Here is a 26,834-nt window from a genome sequence, read left to right on the forward strand (position 1 = left end):
TAGGAAGTTCATCATAGCTATTTTGTTGGTTAGATTTGAACTCTCTTAGCGTACTTTGTATTTATGATATCTAAGTTACCTTTCTTTTTTTTTGCAATTTCTAAACAATTCAAACTACCATTTTTGATTCATTGTTAAAAATTTATGTTACTTTTACAAAACTTTACCTAACTTGAAGATTTGAAAATGAAAAGTTGATCTAGTTCCCTTTTTATTCATTGAGTATAAACTTCTTTATCATGATTTCTAATTGCTAAACCCGTATTACTTTTAATTCTACTCAATTTCTAACTAACTTTGATTTATTTATGATTTATTTGTCAAAGTTTGATGTTACATTTTCACGAACTTGACTCCGTTTTGAGTCTAACCATGAATCTTAATTTTCATTTGACGTTTGCGAAAGAAAATTTGAGTGAATTATCATTTTCAATTAGTTTTAACGTTGATAGGATGTTAGAACTTGTTATTAGAGACGTTTAATAATTTGTTCTACGCCTGTTGGCGAATGATTTTGTTTTAAACTTGTCTTTGACTTGGAAAGTTAGCGCCCTTGTGTGCACGACAAGAGCAATTTCGTTCCATGAAGAAGACTTATGCTTTTGAAAACCCATTATAAATATTTTGGAAGTATTTTGATTTTTGATTTATGCAAATGATTTGATATTTGACCTTATCTTTGATTTGGAATGTTAGATGTTCTTGAATGCTCATCGAGAACACTTCCGTTCCTTTGATGAGAATCTGGTTCTGTCGGAAAATTTTACTTGAAACTCTTGAAAGGATTTTAATTCTCACAAAGTGTAAAATTTTAATGTTTTGGTTGCCGATTTCAAAAGTCCAGTTTTTTTTTTTTTTTTATGACTTTTCATTTTCTATTTTCAAGTTTCGAGGACGAAACTTTTTAAAAGGTGGGGTGATTGTAACACCCGCGAATTTCTCATTTTGACATTTATAATTTATTTAATCGTTCAATTACTTTATTTATATTTTAAATTATTTAATTTAATTAATTTCTTTTTAAACATAATTTTTATAAAACGTACATTTTTTATATAAGCTTGTTTATATATAAAAAAATGCATATATGTATAGTCGGATATTAACAATACACGATAATAATAATAATATTTCCGTCTTATGTTACTGTCTGGCAAAGACCGTCACATTTTCGTATGTAAGACTATTTTATCCTCGACCAACCAAATATCGACAACACACTCACCTACCGTCTTACACTCTACATTTATATAATCTTTTTATTATCATTATCATTATCATTACTACTACTACTACTACTACTACTAATGTTCTACCTCCCGTCCCCACCCCCTTCATTTTTCCCTTTCTTCTGTGTGAGACCCTTAGCTGCAACAACAACACCACATTCAACATAACCCAGAAAACTCCATTTCCGCCGACCTCTTTACCCCGATCCCATCCCCATTTCTTAACTAAATTCGATAATTTTTGTACCATTCTTTTCCCCTTTCCTTCCTCCTCTTTTTAAGGTAAGAAAGTCTTGTTTTTGTGGTGATTTTAGATTGACCCGTCTCATGAAAGTTCTGATTTTTAGCTCCTTTATCTTGTTTTCTTTCCTCTAGTTGAAGAAACTGAAGACCCGGTGGGAGGCTCGTAATTTTTTAGACGATTCACTCGGAATTAAAGCGCTTTCGAGGTAACGGTGATAGGTTACTCGATAAAAATGTCGAAATTTCGTCCTATGGGTCATTTTATAAACTCTTGTGTGATAAAGTTTGGTTCTTTGTGCTTTTCTCTTATTTATGGGTATGAATGTTTGATCAATGGGACGGATATAGAATATAAAATTTGATTATTAAACATTGATTCAGGAACATTGTACGTTTGATTTGCACTTATAAGCTTTTGAAGATGAAAAATAGGTGTGGTGATAGCTATAAAATTAAAATTGACTTGTTATTGAATACTGTGTGCAGTGCTTCGATTTTGCTACATTGATAATTGAACATTTTTTTTTTATTTACAAGCTTATGCCATTGATATAAAGAGAGTTGGCTGTGAGATGGTCTTATACGCGGTTTTGGTCATTGTTTGGTTGGTGGTTCGAGCCAACTTTCTTATTTTCCTCTCATGGGCATATCCATGTATGAATTGGGTCATTCGTATGGAAAATATTTCATCTTTTGTATGCTTAAAAACTCGTTTTAAGATGGGTTCAAACTGTGGTTTTGGTCGAATAAGGGGTTGTGTCGGGTCATGTTTGGGGCTGTTTTTAGAGAGGTTTCTAGCTTGGTCTGAGCCAATTTGTTTACTTCTGTCTCAAGTGTATATGCAAGTATTATATGGGTCTTTTGTATGGTTAGTTTCCGCCTTCTACCATGCTTAAAAACTTGTCTTAAGTCGGCCTCATGAATTGTTAGAAAAACCAAGTATAGATAAGTTGATGATGGATGGTTTTTGTGGACTGTTTTTGGGTCGATTCCACGGATGATTTGAACCAAATAGTTGATTTCCGTCTCCCTTGTATATCCAAGTATGTAATGGGTTGGTTGTATGTGAGAATTTCACCCTTTTCATGCTTAAAATCTCGTCTTAAGACGGTCACAAAAGAACTTTATAAATCGTGAAAATTGACCTTGTCGAGTAGTTTTCGCGGGCTGTTTTAACGGGTTTCTTTATGCTAAATTGAACCAACTTTCTTGCTATTGTCTCAAGTATATGTACATGTTGGGATTGGGTCTTTTGTACGGATGAAATCCATCTTGGTTTGGCCTAAGAAACCGTCCTAAGACGGCTGGATAAAGAGGGAAATAATGTGTTTTGCTGGATTGTATACTGCGTTTTTTTTTTTGCATGTGCTGTGCTGCTGGCTGCTTATGCAGGGACTGGTACTGAGACGGATTGCGGCTAGGCCGTTACCGGGTTGGGCTGGTTATAGCTAGGCCGTAGCCTCAGTTGGGTTAAATTTTATACGTGAAATATTTTTGTCCGGGTTTGATTAATTTGAATTTTCGTCACATGATTTATGTATCTTAAATTCATTATTTGTCGTTTATTTATATATTTCTCACATGAATTGTAAATGTGAAATTTATTATTTATTCAAGTCAAAATTTGATGAAATGTCTTATTTACCTATAATATGAATTTTTAATCCGTTCATTCTCATTTATTTATCGTATCTCAAATACGAGTGAATTATTCTACTTGTTTAATTAAATTGAGTCATTTATAATTAACGCTTGTTTTGCTTATTATAAATGGTTCATTTCCGTTTGTTTACATTTTTATTCAAGTGACAAATATTGAAGAAACGGGTTACTTATTCATATTCATGATTATGATTTGGCATGAAATGTCTCATTTGGATTATCATCGGTTCATTACATGTAGTAGTCTCTTTCCAAGTTGATTCGTATCGCTTAGTTGAGTCGTATTCTTATGATAATGCCTTTATGCTATACCTTTTTGCTTGACTTGTCTTTACGCCTCTTTCGGACTGTCCTGTCGATTGTGGGTTTAGCTCATATCTTCCGCCTCTTTCGGACTTGTCCTGCCGATTGTGGGTTCTCGATTTCCGATCTGTCTTCGAGTCTTGGATGCGGAATGTTCTGCCGCATGTCGAATCGGGAAATGTATTGTCCCGAGAGTCTGGCCAGATTTAGACTAGGACCGAGTCTTGGGAGTACCATTGTCGTCCTACCAGGGGAATTATATATTTATATATGAGTAGTAAAGGTCTTGCTGTTAGAATAATTAATAATATTCGCATGGCCTATGTGTTTCGGGTTTTAATAAAAGTTAAGTTCACATTAATATTACGAGACTTTAATATAAAAGACGGTATCGTGATGGATCGGTCCCGATTAAATGTAATTAAAGTTCGGGAATTATTATTCCCTCTTACCTTACCCTATTATACATCGTCTTTCACGAAAAGGTACGATCGGGTTTGATTGTGCGAAAAGGTATGTAATATATTATATATATTATGGAAGTTAAAAGAATAAAATTATTCATCTGACAAAAACAAACTATACGTATAACAAAGTGAAAGGGTGAAAAGTTTGTTTCTTCCTCCATCATCAAAGGGAACATTAAAGAAAGGGTTAAGGAGGAGAATCAATTGGTTTATACTTCTCATTATTTAATTGATTGCGTCTGTAAGAGATGGACCAAGGTTAGTCTCTTATTCCGTCTTTATAATTGTATTAGGGTTGAATTAATTCAAGTCTATATGTTCTTGGGACTGATTTCATTAATGAAATTATAAAGTTTATCTTACATTTGGTATCAGAGCCATTATAGATTTGATTAATTTACCCATTAAAAGATACAAGTACAAATTAAATTATATTTGCATCATATTGGTTCGCTCGCATTATGACAGTGAGAATTGTATTGGTATATTGATACTTTGTCTGATCTCTTGGTACATTTACATCGTCATGTTCCTTTTCAAGTATTTAATAGTGGGCAAGGATGATCTCTTGTAATAATAATTGGTGCTTCCGCTGCACTGCTTAATTCATGGGTGTACTTATTATGGTTAAAGCATGATTCTTATTCATAAAAGAAAAGCCATGAAATGATGTACCGTATGTTAATTTGTTTCTATCTCTAGTAATTGATTCATGATTCATGATTATAGTATATATTATCATTACGTTTGTAGATAATATAAACGTATGAATTATAAACTAATTGGTAAATTCATGTTATGAATTGTATCTGGGGAGGCAATACAATCTGCGGTGCAATTTATAGTTTATAGCCCTCAGAAGCATTTACGCCATTTAGTTTGATGAGCATTTACGCCAAAATGCAAATTATGTTGGCACTTCTTTTATTCAAATTGTTCTCCTGTGTTAACTGATAGCCATTGGAACATAAAGTTAATAATAATAATATTTGGTAGAGTTCATGTTTGGGTTACTTAAAGGGAAAGAGTAACACACATTAATTATGGGTAATTTGTATTATGAAATATTAATACATGTAAGGATAGGTCTACCTATATAATTTAAATGTTTTATTTTGTATATGTTACATGTTAGTCACCAAAGTGGCCTTGTTATATTGCATTTTGACATTTGAAATTAAAGTTTTTTAATTGATCATGATTAAAAGGGATGTATAAATGACAATTATAGATAGATTGATCAATTATTTTTCTCATCTATATTTTGGGAGATCACCCAAAAGTGGGTCATTAAATATAGTTGATGATATAAAAGGATTAATTATTCATAAATTGGGTCTAATAGTATGTATATCCAAAGATAACATTCTTATTTGATTCATGTGTGATATAATTAATTGTTAAAGTATACATTAACATCAATGATGGTTACTTGTATTTAAGTGTTGCCCAAAGGTCATTTAAATACATGTATAAAAGTTTATATAAAATTATTTGAATCTGTATGATAGTTTTTCAAAGCACTAATTGGTAACATGTATAAATGTTTGCAGCATCTCCAAATATGTTTGCATCTGCTGACTCTTTTGTAAAGTTCAATGGGCTTAATTACGATGAGTGGGCCTTAAAGATCCAGTATACACTGGGTATATTGGCTTTGGACATTGCCATCCTGACAGATGAGGTACCAACAAAAATTACACCTGAAAGCTCCGAAGCCGAAAAGTGTCATTATCAGGCTTGGGAGAAATCTAACAGGTTGGGTTTACACCTCATGAGGATGACAATGGCTGATAACATTAAGCCCTCCATGCCTAAAACAGAGAAAGCAAGGGAATTCATGCTTAAAGTAAAGGAGTGTTCACAGTCGGATTTAGCTGATAAGTCAATTGTTGGTAGTTTAATGAGTGAGCTAACTACTAAAAGGTTTGACTGGTCTCAACCGATTCATGATCATGTGACACACATGTCTAACCTGGCAGCAAAGTTGAAGACTTTAGGAATGGACGTAAGTGATACTTTTTTGGTCCAATTCATCATTAACTCTCTACCTTATGAGTTTGGCCAGTTTGTGTGAACTATAACACCATAAAAGATAAATGGAACTATCAAGAGTTAAAAGCCATGCTTATACGGAGGAGGGGAGATTAAAGAAGATGAAAGATCAAGTTTGTTCATTTCTTGAGTCATGATGGTGCCAGCAAGAAGAAGGCTAAACCGAGTAAGAAGGGTAAGAATGGTAAGAAGGGAAAGTCTTTCTTTAAGGGACTTGAAAGTGCGATCCAGAAAGAGAAGAAGTGTCACTTTTGCAAGAAAACGGGACACTTCAAGAAGGATTGTCCTAAAAGGAAGGCATGGTTCGAAAAGAAAGGTAAACATTATAGTTTTGTTTGCTTTGAATCAAATCTTATAGAAGTACCTAGTAATACTTGGTGGTTAGATTCTGGTGCAACTACTCATATTTCTCACATTAAACAGGGATATCGTATGATCCAGCCCATAAGAGGAGCTGAACAGTTTGTATCCATGGGAAACAGGATGAAAGCATGCATTGAGGGCATTGGGACTTACAAATTAATCTTAGACACTGGTTGTCATATAGATCTTACAGATTGTCTCTATGTACCCGATTGTGCTAGAAATCTTGTATCATTAAGTAAATTGGATAATTTAGGTTTTAATTTCAAGTTTGGACAGGTGTATTTTCAATGTACTGTAATAAATACTTTTATGGTAGTGGTACTTTTATTGATTCACTTTATAGGTTCAATCTTGATGTTAAATTTTCCGATTCCCTATTTTATGTTGAGTGTCAAGGTATTAAACGTAGTGCATCGAATGAAAAATCAGCTTACTTGTGGCATCAAAGGCTAGGTCACATATCCAAAGAAAGGCTAACGAGGTTGGTAAAAGATGAAATTCTACCTCAATTGGATTTTAGTGACTTAGATGTGTGTGTAGACTGCATTAAAGGTAAGCAGACTAAACATACAGTAAAGAAATCAGCTACAAGAAGCACTCAGTTTTTAGAAATTATACACACCGACATTTGTGGACCTTTTGACACTCCATCTTGGAGTGGTGAAAAGTACTTTATCACTTTTATAGATGATTTCTCGAGGTATGGTTTCACTTATTTGTTGCATGAAAAGGCTCATTCCGTGGATGTCCTTGAGATATTCATAAATGAGCTGGAAAGGCAGCTAGAAAAGAAAGTGAAAATTGTGAGATCGGATAGAAGTGGTGAGTTTTATGGAAGGTTTACTGAAAATGGACAATGTCCTGGTCCATTTGCAAAGTTACTTGAAAGTGTATAGGGGTATTTGTGCACAATATACAATGCCCGGACACCTCAAATGAGAACGGTGTTCTTTGAAAGGCGAACCGTACTTTAATGGAAATGGTTAGGAGCATGTTAAGTAATTGTTCTTTACCTCTTTCACTATGGATTTATGCATTAAAGACAAAGAACCTATGTTTTAAATCGGGTTCCTAGTAAAGCGCTTCCTAAGACTCCTTATGAACCGTGGACGGGAAGGAAACCGAGTTTAAGACATCTTCGAGTTTGGGGTTGCCCACCAAGTAAGGTTGTATAACCCAAATGAAAAGAAGCTAGATCCTAGGACAGTCAGTGGTTATTTCATTGGCTATCCTGAAAAGTCAAAGGGGTATAGATTTTACTGTCCTAATCATAGTACGAGAATAGTAGAGACTGGGAATGCTAGATTCATTGAGAACGGTCAAACTAGTGGGAGCATTGAACCACGAAAAGTGGACATTAAAGAAATTCAGGTTGAAGCTTCTTCTCCTAAAGTTGCACGAGAAATTGTTGTACCAATCGTGTCGTCACAGTCAAATGACATAATGGGACAACAACGAAATGAAGTGCAAGACCCACAAAATAACAATAACAATGATGATCAAGTCACAATTCAAGGAGAATAATATGTCACGTGAATGTCAAGGCAACCTGTAAGGCGAAGAAGGGTAGTCAATGTTCCAGAGGAACAATTAAGGCGATCTATAAGAGAAATAAGATCAGCCATCCCAGATGACTACGAGACATATAACGTTGAATGTGACTTGAGCATTAGTGAGGATCCCGTCTCATTCCGTAAGGCCATGGAAAGTGATAATTCTGGAAAGTGGTTAATTGCCATGAAAGAGGAGATGAAATCTATGGATGACAACAAAGTATGGGACTTAATAGTGTTACCTGAGGGTTCTAAGACCGTTGGGTCGAAATGGGTCTATAAGACCAAAAGGGACTCTAAAGGTAACATTGAAAGGTATAAGGCTCGACTTGTTGCCAAAGGTTTTACTCAGAAAGACGGTATTGACTATAAAGAAACTTTCTCTCCGGTGTCAAAGAAAGATTCTTTAAGAATTGCCTTGGCTTTGGTAGCTCATTATGATCTAGAGCTTCACCAAATGGATGTAAAGACCGCTTTTCTAAACGGTGAGCTTGAGGAAGAAGTATATATGGACCAACCTGAGGGATTTGCATCCCAGGGTAATGAAGATAAGGTGTGTAGGCTGAGAAAGTCGATATATGGACTAAAACAAGTTTCTAGACAATGGTATTTAAAGTTTAATGATACCATCACGTCATATGGGTTTGTATAGATTACCTTTGATCGGTGTATCTACATTAAGATCAGTGGGAGCAGATTTGTTATTTTAGTCTTATATGTTGACGATATTTTACTTGCTGCGAATGATCTAGGCATTTTGCATGATGTAAAGAAATATCTATCTAAGAACTTTGAAATGAAAGATATGGGTGAGGCATCCTATGTGATCGGAATTGAAATTTTCCGTGATAGATCACAAGGATTGTTAGGGTTGTCTCAGAAAGCTTACATTGACAAAGTTTTAGAGAGATATAGAATGAATGAATGCTCCGCAGGGATAGTTCCTATACAAAAAGGGGACAAATTTAGTAAAATGTAATGTCCCCGTAATGAACTGGAACGAAAAGAAATGGAGAGAATTCACTATGCATCTGTGGTTGGGAGTTTGAACTATGTTCAGACATGTACTCGACCAGATATCAGCTTTGCTGTTGGAATGTTGGGTCGGTACCAAAGTAATCCCGGGATGGACCACTGGAAAGCTGCGAAGAAGGTCCTTAGGTACTTACAAGGCACTAAGGAGCTCATGCTTACTTATAGGAGATCCGATCATGTTAAGGTGATTGGTTATTCAGATTCAGATTATGCCGGATGTGTTGATAGTAGAAAATCAACATTTGGCTACTTGTTCCTTTTAGCTGAAGAGGCAGTATCATGGAAAAGTGGGAAGCAGTCTGTCATTGCTACTTCTACTATGGAAGCCGAATTTTTGGCATGCTTTGAGGCCACTATTCATGTATTGTGGTTGCGAAACTTTATCTCGGGACTTGGTATTGTCGATAGTATTGCCAAGCCGCTGAGAATTTATTGTGACAATTCTGCAGCCGTATTCTTCTCTAAGAACGATAAATACTCCAAGGGTGCTAAACACATGGAATTAAAGTTTTTATCGGTCAAAGAGGAGGTACAGAAGCAAAGAGTGTCATTTGAGCATATAAGAACGGATAAAATGGTGGCAGATCCATTAACTAAGGGATTACAACCCAAGGCGTTCATTGGCCATGTAGAACGCATGGGTGTTGTATCAAAGGCCTTGTTATTATAAAGTTAATATGCTTGTAAAAAAAATATGACATCTAGAATTCACTTATAGTATTGTTTCTGTTATAATAGACATGTTAATCATTATAGTATATGTATACATTACAGTTATTAGATTACATGTGACTAATTGTGAGAATTAATGTTCTTCTCAAATTAAAGTTTTACCTAGATTTGGAATTGATTTGTGATACATGGAAGGAATCATGTCGATTAGTAAATGACGTGTGACCGCCATGATCCAATTAGCTCTATTTCGATTAAGGATATGAAAGTTAGTGAGCTTAACATAAAAGCGTACATTATAGTTATTAAACCATTAAGTCAACACAAAGGCCAAGTGGGAGAATGTTAGAATAATTAATAATATTCGTATGGCCTATGTGTTTCGGGTTTTAATAAAAGTTAAGTTCACATTAATATTACGAGACTTTAATATAAAAGACGGTATCGTGATGGATCGGTCCCGATTAAATGTAATTAAAGTTCGGGAATTATTATTCCCTTTTACCTTACCCTATTATACATCGTCTTTCACGAAAAGGTACGATTGGGTTTGATTGTGCGAAAAGGTACGTAATATATTATATATATTATGGAAGTTAAAAGAATAAAATTATTCATCTGACAAAAACAAGCTATACGTATAACAAAGTGAAAGGGTGAAAAGTCTGTTTCTTCCTCCATCATCAAAGGGAACATTAAAGAAAGGGTTAAAGAGGAGAATCAATTGGTTTATACTTCTCATTATTTAATTGATTGCGTCTGTAAGACATGGACCAAGGTTAGTCTCTTATTCCGTCTTTATAATTGTATTAGGGTTGAATTAATTCAAGTCTATATGTTCTTGGGACTGATTTCATTAATGAAATTATAAAGTTTATCTTACACTTGCTTGATTATAGATATTGGTATTTGTTCTTCAAGGCAAGAGTTATGCCTTGTGTGTTTGTCTTGGTCCTATCGGATACTAGGGGTGAGCTATAATTCCTCTAGTTGCGATATGATCGTCGAGATTGATGCTCCCATCCGTTCTTATGGTGAGATGCAAGCCATAAGTATGAATGTGACATTAGTAGCCACGTCCCGTGCAATGTTTGCTAAATGGTTTTCCAAGTAATGGCTACAGTTTCTAATAATTGATCCCTACTTAACTGCTTCACATGACTCGAATTCTAATCTCACATCTATGTTGTATTTCCTTGAAATGCGTGCTTTGGTATAGATTACCGTATTTATGTCTTTCATGTTATTTAATTGTCTCATATGATCAGTTGGATCTTTATTAAGCTAATGTTGGCCTATCTTGTTCAATCTCAATTATTTTCCATGTTTACATATAGACTTGATATTCTTATCTTTTGTATGCATCTTATATGACTTACCTGTTTTAGTTCCCTGTTATGTTCGTTTTGACATTTTGTGGCTGGGAGAACCTTGAGTTACTCCCAACTGACTGTGGCGTTCATGTTTACATGAATGACAGGTATTAGTGGTGCGTTCATGGGGTGAAGACATGTGTGAGCTAGCGATCACTTTGGCCTAGTAGTTGGTTTATTAGGATTGTTTAAACTCACCTTTTATTATATTGTCATTCGAGGGATATATTTTCCCTCACCTCGACTATCACGTTTGTATAATTTAAACTTTAATTCTGCATTCTTTATTTGTGTTTTGTATTTTAATGAACTTGCGCTTTAAATTTTAAAAGTTTCAAAAATTTCCTAAATTTCCGCTTTAATTTATTAGTTATATTTTCCTCGTTATCGCGGGGTGTCACAATTGCCCATTTTCCCGATGGCTTTGGGAATATAGACAAGGTGCCATATTGGCCTGAGATCGACCAGATCCTCTTCCCTTCCTTGGTGGAAGCTTTCTCGGAATTCTCCCCAGAAGAGATGGCGGAGAACGACGTGCACATCGCTTTCATGGTGAGTACTTCTCTTCTGCTGCCTGCTCTGAATCTTTCCATGCTAAATCTGCTAACCCTTTCTTTTCTGCTAACAGGCCTTCCAGTCGGCTCTTTATAATATGAAGATGATCAACGTAGTGCAGACCACTAGTCGTGCCACCAATGCCAAGAATCAGGAACTGACTGGGACCATTGCTAACTTGGAGCAGCAGCGCTCTGACCTGAGGGGGCATGTGGTGGAGCTGAAGGCTGAACTAGCTGGCGCCAAGAAGAAATTGAAGGAGGGAGCTGATCAGTTGGTGCGCACTCAAGAAGTGTGCAGTACTTTCGCTGATTCCCTTAAGCGCTCTGACGAAAAGATCAGTGAGCTGATCTCCCTTGCCACCAACATTGTCGCTTATGCTACCTGGCGGGGAAAGATCAGCGGGATGCGTGCTGTGCTTGCTGAGCCTCCAACTCTGCAGGCTATAGAGGAGGAAGAGAGGCAGTTGGAGACCCTTTACCCTGTTCAGCTTGACTTGAGCGTGCTGATGCCTGAGGTTGGCGAGGTGAATTCTCCAGCGCTGATGGAGCAGACGGCTGCTGAGGAGGCTGCCATTGCTCAGGGAGCTCAAGAGGCTGCTGGAACTGAGGGCGTGCAACCTTGTCCTGTACCTAAAACGGAGGGTCAGCAGGAGAAGGCAAAAGAGGTACCAGAAAGGGAGGTCATTGATTTGGCCTCTAGTTAAAAGTTTTATTTTTATTTTTTCTTTCTTTGAATGGTAGTCTGACCCTGTGTGGTGCAGACTTGTAAGAATTTTTAAACACTTTTGTTTTGTGTTGTCCGCCATGGTGGTGGTTGTCTGAACTTAGGGCTATGCCTGCCTTAATGGCGTGCTTGACCGTATTTTGAAATACTTCTTGGCCAGTATTGGCAAGTTTCGTTTATATCGTAACTTTTAGCTTTTATATACTTAGCTTAGGAAGCTGCCGTGCCAGCCTACTAGCTGGCTTTAGTTGGTGGCGGCCGTGTCAACGTAGGAGGTTGATTTAGACCAGTCGTGTCAGCCTGAGAAGATTGATTTAGACTTAGCTAGCTGCCGTGTCAGTCCAATGACTGATTTAGGCATATGCCGCATTCTGGGTGAGGTGGCCGTGTCAACCGAGGAGGTTGATTTAGACCAGTCGTGTCAGCCTGAGAAGGCTGATTTAGATTGAGCTAGCTATCGTGTCAGTCCAATGACTGATTTAGGCATATGCCGCATTCTGACTACTTAACCTTGTTCATGACGCAAGGTGTGTTCATCATGTTTAAAGCCAACAGGGGCGTACCTTAGGCAAGTTTATCGTCATTCTAGGACCAGTGGAATGTTGCAGGATTCTGGTAGCTCAGAGATCCTTGTTTTCCATATGTGTGTGCATGCATGCTGAGGCCCTAATTGATTGCGTCGAGTACTCGGTATTTAGAGCTACATTTGGGGGTGGTATCCAGGGTAGCTGGATGAGCTTTAAGCTGTCAGCCAGGTTCCCTTTCCTATGTTCCACAAGCCGCCTGGTCAGGGTGGTCCTATAGGAGAATTTAGGTTAGGCATGTTGGAGTGTCATGTGCCTTGTCACCCCGCGTTTGCAATTCACGGTCCTGCTAGCAACACTTTCAATGTACCATAGATATTAGAGTTCAGAATGATGCATTCAAAGAAGCTTGAAAACAAAAAATTCCACCAGAGCGATGTGAAGTACCTGATGCTGTCTCATGGGGTACCAGAGCAATTGTGGTCCCAGGAAGCTACAGACCACACAGCTCTAATAATAGTTTTAAAGTTCAGATAAACAAGAGAAAAGAACTGGAACAAAATTGGTAGTATGCCTACTACAGTTTTTTTTTTCTTTTTTTATTGGCTTTTTTGGATACACTACTCTGTACACTAAACTCTACTTGTTATCAAAAGTGATACCTCTTCAGGTGAAGTATGTTATATGGTTTGTGTATGATTTGACCGTCCATGGTCATCAATCTGTATGCCCCATGGCCAACAACGCCTTCTACCTGGTATGGTCCTTCCCACTTGTAGGCGAATTTACCTGCCTTACGATTCTTGGTGTTTTGGAACACTTCACGGAGAACCAGGTCTCCTACCTCCAGGAGCCTGATTTTTACGTTCTTGTTGTAACTTCTGGCGACTGACTGCTTGTAGGCAGCCAGACGTATCTTTGCACTTGCTCGTAGCTCATCTATCGTGTCTAGGCTCCTAGCCATCTCTGCACTGTTCAATTCCCCTGTCATACATCCATACCTGTGAGTTGGAACTAGAACCTCTGATGGAAGAACTGCTTCCGCGCCAAACACCAGGCTGAAGGGTGTCTGGCCTGTCGTTGTCTTTGGCGTCGTTCTATCTGACCATAGCACTAGTGGCAACTCATCTGCCCATTTTCTTCCTAACTTCTGTAATCTCCTTCTTAAGTTATCCATGATGATCTTATTGTTGGATTCAGCTTGCCCGTTGGACTTTGGAGTCCTGGGTGCTGACTTTTTCAGAGAGATGTTCCACCTGGCACAGTATCCTTCCGCATCGTTTGAGATGAATTGTGATCCATTGTCACATATGATTTCTGACAGGATACCAAACATGCAGATGATATTACGTTTGATAAAAGAGATGACATGTTTGTCTTTTACCTCTGTGAGTGCTTCTACTTCTATCCATTTGGAAAAATAGTCTGTCATTGCCAGCATCCATAATTTGTTTCCCGTAGCTTTAGGCAGAGGACCCACGATGTCCATTCCCCATGTTATGAATGGCCAGGGGGAAATGATGGGATGTAAGGGCTCTGCTGGCTGATGGATCATTGGCGCCGAGCACTGGCAAGCGTCGCATTTCCGAGCATATTCAGCTGAGTCTGCCCTTATTCTGGGCCAGAAATAGCCTTGTCTGAGGGCTTTGTTTGACAGAATCCTGCCCCCTGCATGGTTTCCACATTCGTCACTCTGGAGGGCATGCAACACAGTCTGTGCTTCTTGTTTATTCAGACACCGTAAGTAAGGTCCTGCCAGTGACTTTCTAAAAAGTACATTGTCAATTAGTGTGAATCTGGAGGCTTTCATTCTAAAACCCCTTACCTCCTTCTTGCCATCTGGCAGATTGCCATGTCTCAACAAATCTAGGTAGGGCGTTCGCCAGTCCCATTCATCTTTCTGATCAGCAGGCTGATCGTTTGGCGGGACAGCTGTCTGGCCATCTGTGCTTGCTATAACTGTCGCCCCGTCTTGCTGATCTTCCAGTTCTCCTTTATCTGCTTCTTCTAATTTTTGGATTGATGGTTCCAACACATGTCCGATGGGGATATTAGCCAGCTTGGTTGGTTTGAAGGTTGCCCCAGAGTTGCTAGGGCATCTGCCTCCACATTCTGGTCTCTGGGGACCTGCTTGAGCTTGCAATCTCTGAATTTTTGTTTGAGCTCCTTTGCCACTTTTAGGTAGGCTACCATATTTGAGTCTCTAGCTATATATTCATCATTCACATGGTTAACTATCAGTAAGGAGTCACTGAATACCTGTAGATTTCTGATTCTCAACTCCAGGGCTAGATGCATTCCTAGTATTAAGGCTTCATACTCTGTTTCATTGTTAGTTGCCTTAAATTCACATCGTACTACTTGCGCTATCAGGTCTCCCTGCGGAGATCGCAAGATTAGCCCTACACCTGCCCCCATTTGGTTGGAGGCTCAATCAATGTGCATCTGCCAGACTTTTACCTCCTTGTTCCCTTTGAGGGTTAGGATCTCCTCGTCTGCCAGATTATGGATAGCTGGGCTGAAATTTGACACAAAATATGCCAGCGCCTGCGACTTTATCGCCGTTCTTGGATCATACCTGATGTCGTACCCACTAAGGTGTACGGACCATTTTGACATTCTGCCTGACAGCTCAGGCTATCTCATTACAGATTTTAGTGGATAATTGGTCACAACATGGTGTGGGACTTAAAGTAGGGGCGCATTTTGTAAGATGCTAAACTAGTGCTAGTACCAATTTTTCAAGAGATGTGTACCTAGTCTCTGCTGGCAGGAGAGCCTTGCTTACATATTAGACTGGCTTTTGCTCCTTGTCCTGCTCTCTGACTAGGACCACACTTACTGCTACCTCCGTGACAGCTAGATAGAGAAACAGCGGTTCTCCCTGTTCTGGTTTTGATAGTAACAGCGGGTTGCTGAGGTATTGTTTCAGCTCCCTGAATGCCTGCTCATGGTCTGTAGTCCACTCGAACTTCTGGCTCTTCCTCAATATATCATAGAATAGCCTGCACTTATCTGAGGATCTCGAGATGAATCTACTCAAAGCTGCCACCTTGCCTGCTAGCCTTTGCGTATCTTTCGGCTTTTCTGGTGACTCTAGCAGTAATACTACTTTAATCTGCTCTGTGCTAGCCTTTATTCCCCTTTGAGTCACGATGTAGCCCAAGAATTTTCAGGATGAAACTACAAAGGTGCATTTGGAGGGGTTTAACTTCATGTTGTACTCTCTGAGGGTGCTGAGTGTTTCTGCCAGATGATGCATGTGATCCTTGGCTTTATTTGACATCACCACCATATCGTCAATATATACCTCCATAGTTCTTCCTATTTTCTCTTTAAACATCCGGTTGACCAACCTTTGACATGTAGAGCTTGCATTTTTTAGGCCGAAGGGCATGACGTTGTAGCAGTATATCCCCCTTTCAGACATGAATGTTGTCTTCTACTGATCTGCTGGATCTATTTTAATTTGATTGTAACCACTCCAGGCGTCTAAGAATGTTAACATTTCATGTCCAGCTGTTGCATCCACTATTGCGTCAATGTGTGGTAGTGGGAAGGGGTCCTTTGGACATGCTTTGTTGAGATCGGTGAATTCCACGCATACTCTCCACTTTCCATTCTTCTTGGGCACCACTACTACGTTTGATAGCCACTCTGGATACTTTACCTCTCTTATCTTGTTTGCCGCTAGCAGGCTGTCTACTTCGTGATCGATTATCTTATTCCTTTCAGCTGCGAATTTTCTTCGTCTCTGCTGGATGGGCTTGCATCCTGGGTCTACGCTGAGTTTGTGTGTTATGATGGATGGATCTATCCCTATCATGTCGTAATGGGACCACGCGAAATAATCTATATTGGCCTGCAAGAATTTGACTAGGTGCTGTTTGAGGTCTCCTATGCATCCTGCCCCTATTAGCACAGTTCTTTCTGGGTGCAGCTTGGCCAGGTTGATCTGATCTAACTCCTCGGCTCGAGGCTCAATGTATTCGTCCTGGACATGTTGTTTCTATAATTGCTATGCTGGAGGGTTGGCAGTGCATTTTAACGCCTTCTTGTAACAACCTCTGGCTTCCTCCTGGTCTCCTCGTATTGTCTCTACTCCCCATAGTGTGGGGAACTTTACGCATTGATGATATGTTGAGGGAACTGCTTTCATCAGATGCAACCATGGCCTTCCAAGAATAACATTGTAGGTAGATGGTCAGTCTATGACCAAGTACCTTACCTGTTTATTGACTCCTCCTGCATAGGTTGGGATCATGATTTCTCCCAATGAGTTAGCTATTTCTCCACTGAACCCTACCAGCGGGATGGTTTTCTTCTGCAAGTCTTTCTCGCTGAATCCCATGTTTTCTATGGTCTTTAACATGATTAGGTTGACAAAACTACCAGTATCTACCAGAACCTTTCTAACCGTGCAATTGACCATTGATAGTGTTATGATAAGTGCATCATGATGTTCCTGACTGTCATGTGCATCCTCCTCGTCAAAAGCGACAGCAGGCAGATCGTTGTGGGAAACCCTGTAGGAAGTCTCTGGTCTGTCTCCCTTGGTTTCAGAAGCACGCCTTTTGGCTGCTGAATATGTTAACTCGCTTAAGTCTGAGCCGTCTGTTATCACATTTATTATTTTGGTGCATGCAGGTGGTGCCGCGGGCTTCATGGAACCTACCTTATCTTGCTGCTTGCCCCCACATGGTGATAGGTGGCTCAGCTCCCCCTGTTCATACAGGCGCCTAATCTTCCTGCGCAGAGTGTAGCAATCTTCCGTGTTATGCTCAATGTCACGATGGAACTCACATTTTTTCTTACTGTCTTTTCGCCATGACTGTCCTTCTACTGGTGGCCTGGGCCACCTTACCCCGTCTCCCATCTCCCTTAGTGCTTTTAGGATTCCTCCGACGCCAGTTGTGAATCCATATTCTGCCAGTGTGGGGAGTTACTGATTCTCTTCTCTGTTGTCGATTCTGTTGATTCCCCTACCATATGGCCTGTACCTTTCCTCCTTCTTATTGGTGGGTTGTTTTCTATTTGACTTCTACATGGCTGATGTGCTGGATACGCTTGACGTACTTGGTAGGCTGGCTCTAGCTAGGATGTCTTCTTCTAATCTGATCGCAGCTCCCGCTTTCTCCTGCACCGCTTCAAAGCTATGACAAGGGTGCATAGTCAGCTGCTTATATAGGTCTGACTCATGGTGTAGGCCCCTTCTGAAGGCTTCCACTGCTGTTGACACATCGCATTCCCGTACTACCACCTTCTCATTATTGAACCTGGTGTTGTATTCCCCAATGGTCTCATTTGCGCCTTGAACAATTCTGTACAAGTCGCCTGCATGTTTTTGTGGCTTCCGGCTGCTTGCGAATTGCTGGGTAAATGTGTTCACTAGGTCGGCAAACGTGGATATTGATCTGTTAGGCAGACTTACGAGCCACCGGAGTGCTGGTCCCGACAGCGTGGATCCAAATCCCTTGCACATACAGGCTTCCTTTGCGTGTCCGACGGCTGTTACTGTCATCGTTTTTTGCTTCTAATGGCTTACGTGGTCAAAGGGATCTGTTGTGCCATCAAAGAGAGGCATGTTTGGATTTTTGAACCCCTTTGGCATGGCGACAACAGATATTGCATCCACGAATGGCGAGTCAGCATAACTGTCGGGTGCTGCCTTCTCGAGTGGAGGTGGGAGTCTTGGGACCCTGCTTAGCATCTCCCTCAGTTCTAGATACTGCTGGTTGGTCAGGCTTCCTGAGTCTGAGCTACGTATGTCTGTTATCTGCTGATTCAGAGTGCTGCTACCAAGCCTGAATTCCTGAGGATTCTGATGCAGCGTGCTACCTAATGGGGATGAAGTCACGAGCGTTCCCTGGTGCCATCTTACCTGCGGACTACCTGTGGATCCTGCACCTATTGTTTGGTTAGTTATCACGAGATTACTAGCTGGGATGTTACCTGGTTGTATTTTCACACGGCTGGCAGGCTGCCAGCTGTCTGGTGTGAGGTATCCAAGTCCTTGTGGGATTATCCTTTCTCCTGTTGGTACTGCTGTCAGATCTAATCTTGTTACCAGTTCGGCTGGTATTTGCCGAGGTTAACTCCTGCTGCCCGATGCCCCCTGGGTGAGATCTACTTCTGGGCCCCGACCTTCATCCTCCGTGCTTGCTGGTGTGCTGGATTGTTGTCTCAAAATTTCTATCTGCGCCCAGAGTTCCCTGTTCCTCTTCCTTGCCTCAGCTTCTGCCTTCCTCTGGTATTTTCGCATACCTTCCATAACCTTCTGCAGATTTTCCATGCCACTAAGCAAGGTTTGTGTTGGACATAGGCGGTGGAGTGAGGCCTGAACTTCCTGTTCCCCTGTCTGATCTAGATTGCGCCGCCACAGCAGGAGTTTTGGGAGGCAAAGTGACTTTTGTCACCGATGTGGTTCTAGGAGTGTGTCCGGATGCCTGAGTTTGAGCCGCCAATGCTGGATTTTGGATAGGATTTGGTGGTATCGACGGCTGACCGCTTCCTGACACAGCTTCTGATGTTTGTTTGGCCATTATGTGTCTAAGTAATTAACGATTGACGACCACAATGCCCTACGGTGGGCACGAAACTGTTTTGGTAATTTTCTACCGAATTAGGTTAAGTATGGTTAATGTGGTCTTATTCATTGTATGACAATTGAGTAAATTATGTTTGTGCTAAGTAAGGAAATTGTAGACGTAAATAAAGGGTTAACACAAAAGATTTGGTGACGCGGAAAACCCAATATGGGAAACGACCGCAAGAAGGGACGATACCCTTCTAATGAGTGCACTAGCTTTGAATATGAGATTAAGTACAAAGGTGACGGCACGATGGTCTAGCTAGTGCAATTGCGTTATGATTGTATGATAGTTCTTGAATGAATCTTCTTCCTTGTCTTCTTGGCTATTTATAGGGTAGGAACCCTAGTCGTGTCCTACTCCTTTTATGGCAAGTAATATTAGTCCTGCCATGCTTCTTTCCATAAACGCGACCTTGTATTCTATTCTCCCTGATCTCCCTAAAATCTCCCTGAATTCTCCCTGATGATTCCACAACACGCGGGTTTCTTCTGTTCACGGGCCATTTGTTGTTGCTAATCTACTCGGCCCAATGTGCTCAGCAGTCTTGATGGGCTTGCTCCCTATTAGGCCAATATTCGGAATTTGGCCCAAACACCTGACAACGTCGACGGAAGAGACGCAGCATGGGAACAGCTCTGACCTTCTCTTTGATTGAGATGGAAAGAGTATATCATGAGTATATGCAAAATAAAATAGACTCAAATTGACCAAACAAGAGTATACTAAAATCACAAAATTTAGATGATTAAAAAAAACATAAATACAATTATACATACATTTTAAGTTACAAGCAATTCTGGCTTCAGCTTGTCTAACGCAGTTCAACACCACCGGTTTGCCGTCATCATAACAGCAACTAAATTACCAAGTACCTCAAAAATATAAGTTAGGCAGTGGGAAGAACTCGACCATGGTCTGTTCTTTCACGAGAGTCAGGAATCGAACCCCAACCCCTGACCACTAAAGATAAAATAGTATGCTAGTAGACAGGGCATACCTACTGTTTTATTACCGTAGAATTTTAATATTAGCAATTTATTATTAATTCTAAACAGTGGCGGAGGTAGGATTTTAGACCAGCTGGGGTGAAAAATTTCAGCGGGGGCGAAGGGGTTATACTATAAGGTAACCTCGAAAAAATCCAAAAAATTTAACAAAAAATTTCGAAATTACATATTTAATTATAGTTGTAACAATAATGAATTGTAAATAAAAAAATTTGTACGTAAGGATTTTCCAAGCTTTTTGCAACGTTTTGGGGAAGAATATCAACACAATAAACACCCATATATGTGGCTTCTATACTGGGGAAGCATTGCATTTTGCTGTTTGCCGGCAATCTGTAAACAAATAGTGCCATGTACTTTGGTGTCTTTGGATAAAGAAATGGTGTAGTACTTGATTCGTAGAAAGGCAGTAGATACTACCTACCATATATATTAGAGTTCGAAACGCAGAAACATTGATAATATTAGGGTCTTCTTTAGTGAGAGATCGTAATAAACTTTCTCTCTCTTTTTTTTTTGGAATAAATTTTCTCTTTCATATATAGAATTGTAGATGATCAACGAATCTTATCTATATAAATACAAGAACATTTCAAGCATCCTCATGAGTCTATATCATCATATGCAGTTTTTTTTTAACAGTAAAGGTGGGACCCGCATCAAATAATCTGGAATTAATTTCGCAAAAACCGCCATGGTTTATACGTAAATGTTTATGTTTTGTACGTATCTTACAAAAAAAAATATTAAATAATAAACTAACAATTTAACTAGAATTTTATATACTAACTATTAAATAATAAAATATAAATTTTCCCAATTTTGATTATGCCAATTTTCGCATTATTAATAATCTTTATTATTAAGATGATTATGATATCTACATAGTATAAAATGGAACTCTTTCAGAGAGTTCCCATTGGTTCCTTATATCTAGGAAAAAAAATTCATTTTTTCAATAATGGTAGGGTCAGCTTGAAAAAAAAAAACAATTAATTTCACATTTTATTTTGCATATTATTTTCATTGCTTTATTGTTAGCATAAAAAAAACTACGTAGATTTTTTGAAAAAAAAAATTCTTTTCTAATCAAAGGTGGGGGTCCCAATTTAGGTGATTTAATTTCTTTCTCAACACATACATTTGCAATGAATTTTTCTTAAATAATCAACAAATACATACTGTAATTAAAAAATTAAATACATAATTATAATGTATTTCATCTGAAATGATTACGAACGACGAGAATCACATATCAATTTCAATCGTATAATCTCTTCATCCCAATTTTATTGTTTCCTTTCTCCTAAAATTAATCTAAAAAAAATAGAAATTAAGGCAATATAAATGAGATGAAGGGAGTATAATTTTTATGTAAGACAAGATTATAATAGAATATGTTAGCTCATTATGCTACGCTTTTTATTTTAGTAACTCTCTTTACGATAAGCCGAATCTAAAATATGAAAAGTCCAAACACGATTAGTTATTAACATATGATTTTAAGTTGACGACTTGATATTTTATATTGGTGACAAACCTTTCAGAATATCACTAAAAGGATTACTTTCTCCGTCCCAATCATTTTTTACCTTTAATTAAAATATCTCACACATTGCAGATTTTCATATTTTTAATTTATTTATGATGAGATTTTGTAAAGCGTGACCTCAAAAAATTAATTGGAAGGATTGAATTTGATTAGAGATATTCGTTATTAACATTTTATGAATAAATCAATAAATATTTGTAATCAATTTTTTTAAAAGAAACCCCTCAAAGAGGTTAGCCATTTACTAATAATAAATCATGTGAAGCAACATTAACAATGTTCAACGGTACACTACTCGATCAAACACATTTACCAACTTGCCATGGCATAAACCGAGCAAGCTCATGAGCAACCTTATTAAACTCCTTATCTATAAACGACCACTTAATAGCAATAAATGAACTACTAGAAGAAATAATATCGTCTAAAATCAAATAAAAATCACTTCTACCAATCGAACGATGCTTCACTGCTTCGACCAAGACTTAACAACCGCTCTCCATAACAATCCTCATATCACAAATAATTATTAGATGAAAAATGGATCATATTAGTGTGAAAGATCAAATTGACCAATAAAGACATTTCCAATATATAATCATGATTTTTTATAAAGATTTTGTAATAATAATCATTAAATTACATGCTCGTGCAATTTGCACGGGTTTAAAATTAGTTGTAGTAAATGAAAAAACGTAATCACGGTCTTCACGGATGAACATGGTCTAGTCTAAATTAGATTCATATTGGATGAATTGTTTTGATATAAAATGTTATAGATGAATTTAGTTTAGTTAGAGTTTTACTTTAATTGAATAGATATTGAATTACATATCTATTCTTAAAATTTTGGCGCAAAAACAAAAACTAACATTTTCTTTTTTTATTTTTATTTTTCTTTAATTATGTTGGCGCCAAAATTCGGTGCCACCGACCACCGGGTGGCGCCTTATCGCTATCCTTTAATTTAATGTATTTGTTTGGGCCAAAATTCACTATTTGGCCTAAGCTACGTGGCACGAGACGAGTGGGTAAGTAATTAAGCAAATGGACCCATGTCATACGTGGGGGAGTCGAGTCCACGGACCGAAGGAATAAGAACTCAGCTTGGACTGAGATATCGGCGAGACCACGAGTGAGATAAGGAAGTCCAAATTGTTACCAAATTCTGAATAAGGAAAGTCCAAATTGATACCAAACTCTACCTTGAGGAACAAGGTAATTAAGTGGGGAACCCTAATAAACCCACTAGAGTGGATCCATATCCATACATACACAAGACGGCGTATACTACCTAGCTCAAGAATACTACGTACAAACAATTCCCCTAAATAATAGCCATCATCATCATTATATCATTACCTAGTCATTACTATGTCTCCATAAATATCACTGTTTGGGCTAAAATCTGCACTTTAGCCTAGCATGAGATGGACCCCTCTGAAGAATTGGGCCGCGGGGGTAGGTCAATCACAGGAACCCCAAAGGCAAGAGGAATCCGCTTAAGGAGTTGGGCCAAGAAAGTAAGCAATAGAGGAGAAGCCCGCTGATGGAGGAGTCCCGTGTTTTGGAAAGCCTTCAGGAAGATCTTAGGGAGAATTCAGGAAGATCAAGGAGAGTGGAGGGAGACGACCCGTTATGGAAAAAGTTGCAGTAGAAGTAATATTCCTTACCATAAACGAGAAAGAGCATATCTAGGGTTCTTACCCTATAAATAGCCAAAGGAGCAACCAAGAAAGGGCATTCAAGATCTCACGCATACACGCGACATATTGTGCAAGCTAAATTTACATATCGTCTCCATTGTACTCGTTCTCTGATTAACAAGCTAGTGCAATACTTGGAAGGGTACCGTCCCTTCCCGCGGTTGTTCCCACATTTAGTTTTCCGCGTCACCAAATCTCACGTGTCAACCTTTATTTACGTACTTAATTATTTTATTTAGCATTAAACGCAATCATACAATCAATACGAAAATAGTAAGACCGCATTGACCTCATACAACATAGTTCGGTAAAAATCACCAAAACAGTTTGGCGCTCACCATGGGGCATTGTGGTCGTCAATCGTTGATTAACTCAGACATATAATGGACAAACAAGCATCAGCAGTCGTGTCAGGGAGCGGTCAGCCGTCGATACCACCCAATCCAATTCAGAATCCAGCATCGGCGGCACAAACTCAGGCCCCTGGACACACTCCAAGAACCACCTCCGTGACAAAAGTCACTCTACCTCCCAGAACTCATGTTGTGGCAGCCCAAACTAGATCAGACAGGGGCATAGCATGTTCAGGCCTTACTCCACCACCCAGTCCAACACAAATCTTGCTTAGTGGCATGGAGAACCTTCAGAAAGTAATGGAAGATATGCGAGAAGACCAGAGAAAGGCATAAGCTGAAGCAAAGAAGAGGGACAGGGAACTCTGGGCACAGATAGACTTTATGAAGCAGCAGACCAGCATTCTAGCCAGTACGGGGAATGAAGGTTGGGTCCCGGTAGTAGATCTTACCCAGGGGGCATCAGGTAGCAGGAGTCAACCTCGACAGATACCAGCCGAGCTGGTAACAAGACTAGATCTAACGGCAGTGTTAGCATGAGAAATGATAACCTCACAAGGGTTAGGATACATCACACCAGACAGCTCGCAGCCAGCCGGCCGCGCAGAGGCACAACCAGGTAATCTCTCAGTTGATAATCTCGTGATAACTAACCAGACACCTGGCACAGGATCCGCAGGAAGCCCGCAGGTAAACTGGCATCAAGGAAGGCTCGTGACATCAACCCCATTAGCTACCATGCCACATCAGAACCTTCAAGAGTTCAGACATGGAAGCAGCGCTCCAAGTCAACAGACAGCAGACAGACGAATCCAGGACTCCGGAAGCCTGACCAACCAGCAGTACCTGGAGTTAAGAGAGATGCTGAGTAGGGGGGTCCCAGGATTGCCACATCCACTCGAAAAGGCGGCACCCGACAGTTATGCTGACTATCCGTTCGTGGATGCCATATCCATCGTCGCCATGCCAAAGGGATTCACCAATCCAAACATGCCTCTCTTTGATGGCACGATAGATCCCTTTGACCATATGAGCCAATACAAGCAGAAAATGATGACGGTAACGGCTGTAGGACAAGTAAAAGAAGCCTGTATGTGTAAAGGGTTTGGATCCACACTGTCGGGACTAGCACTCCGATGGTTCATAAGCTTGCCCAACAGGTCAATATCCACGTTTGCCGACCTGGTAAACGCATTCACTCAGCAATTTGCAAGCAGTCGGAAGCCGTAAAAGCATGTAGGAGACTTGTACAGAATTGTTCAGGGAGCTGGAGAGACTATTGGAGAATACAACACTAGATTCAACATTGAAAGGTGGCAGTACGGGAGTGTGACGTGTCGACAGCAGTGGAAGTCTTCAGGAGAAGCCTACACCATGAATCTGACCTGTACAAGCAGCTGACTATGCACCCTTGTCATAGTTTTGAGGCGGTGCAAGACAAAGCAGCAGCTGCAATCAGATTGGAAGAAGATATCCTGGCCAGAGCCAGCATACCAAATACACCAAGCATATCCAGCACATCAGCCATGGAAAAGTCGGATAGAAAGCAATCCACTAGCAAGAAGGATGAGAGATACATGCCATATGGTAGGGGAGTCAACAGAGTTGACCACAATGAAGAGAATCAGCAACTCCCCACACTAGCAGAATGTGGATTTACAACTGGCATCGGAGGAATTCTGAAAGCACTCAGAGAGATGGGAGATGGGGTAAGATGGCCCAGGCTACCAGTAGAGGGACAGGCATGGCGAAAGGACAGCAAGAAAAATTGTACGTTCCATCGTGACATTGGGCATAACACAGAGGACTATTACAGACTACGTAGGGAGATCAGACACCTATATGAACAGGGAGAACTAAGCCACCTATTACCACGTGGGGGCAAGCAGCAGGATAAGGTAGGCTCCACAAAGCCTGCAACTCCACCTAAATGCACCAAGATAATAAACGTGATAACAGGCGGCTCATACATAAGTGGGTTAACATATTCAGCAGCCAAAAGGCGTGCTACCGAGACTAAGGGAGATAGACCAGAAACTTCTTTTAGAATTTGTCATAGTGATCTACCTGCGGTTGCTTTTGACGATGGAGATATACGTGACGAGCAAGAGCATAACGACGCACTCATCATAACTTTGTCAATGGCCAACTGCACAGTAAAAAAGGACCTAGTGGATACTGGTAGCTCGGTCAACTTAATCATGCTAAAAACCATAGAAAACATGGGGTTCAGCGAGAAGGATTTGCAGAAGAAGACCATCCCGCTGGTAGGGTTCAGTGGAGAAACAGCCAACTCGTTGGGTAAGATAGTAATCCCAACCTACGTGGAAGGAGTCAACAAACAGGTAAGGTACTTGGTCATAGATAGACCCTCTACCTACAACGTCATTCTTGGAAGACCATGGCTGCACCTGATGAAGGCAGTTCCCTCAACATATCACCAATGCATAAAATTTCCCACACTATGGGGAGTAGAAACAATATGAGGAGACCGGGAGGAAGCTAGAGGCTGTTACAAGAAAGCATTGAAATGCACAACCAGCCCCCCAACATAGCAATTACAGAAGCAGCATGTCCAGGACGAATACATTGAGCCCCCAGCCGAGGAGTTGGATCAGATCAACCTGGACAAGCTGCACCCTGAAAGGACCGTGCTAATAAGGGCAGGATGCACAGGAAACCTCAGACAACACCTAGTCAAGTTCCTACAAGCCAATATGACCTGTTTCGCATGGTCCCATGACGATATGATAGGGATAGATCCGCCTATCATAACACACAAACTCAATGTGAAACCAGGATGCAAACCCATATAGCAGAGACGAACAAAGAAAGCAAGCTGAGAGAAATAAGGTAATTA

At 39.7% G+C, this 26,834-nt stretch overlaps 3 protein-coding genes across 3 annotated transcripts; 2 read left to right on the plus strand and 1 right to left on the minus strand.

Moving 5' to 3' along the window:
* Positions 1–5,447: 5,447 nt before the first annotated feature.
* LOC141632203 (uncharacterized) lies at positions 5,448–5,981 on the plus strand. Its single transcript, XM_074444767.1, has one exon. It carries the CDS (start codon positions 5,448–5,450, stop codon positions 5,979–5,981), a length of 534 nt encoding a protein of 177 aa, XP_074300868.1.
* A 2,906-nt stretch (positions 5,982–8,887) lies between these two features.
* LOC141632204 (secreted RxLR effector protein 161-like) lies at positions 8,888–9,583 on the plus strand. The gene has a single exon (XM_074444769.1). It carries the CDS (start codon positions 8,888–8,890, stop codon positions 9,581–9,583), a length of 696 nt encoding a protein of 231 aa, XP_074300870.1.
* Positions 9,584–13,738: 4,155 nt separating this feature from the next.
* Positions 13,739–15,382, minus strand: LOC141632205 (uncharacterized). The gene is made up of 4 exons (XM_074444770.1): positions 15,224–15,382; positions 15,023–15,142; positions 14,148–14,966; positions 13,739–13,747 (listed from the first exon to the last, which is right to left on the minus strand). Exons 1-4 carry the CDS (start codon positions 15,380–15,382, stop codon positions 13,739–13,741), a joined length of 1,107 nt encoding a protein of 368 aa, XP_074300871.1.
* Positions 15,383–26,834: the final 11,452 nt, after the last annotated feature.

This window comes from Silene latifolia, chromosome Y (assembly GCF_048544455.1).
Source record: "Silene latifolia isolate original U9 population chromosome Y, ASM4854445v1, whole genome shotgun sequence".
Lineage (NCBI taxonomy): Eukaryota > Viridiplantae > Streptophyta > Magnoliopsida > Caryophyllales > Caryophyllaceae > Silene > Silene latifolia.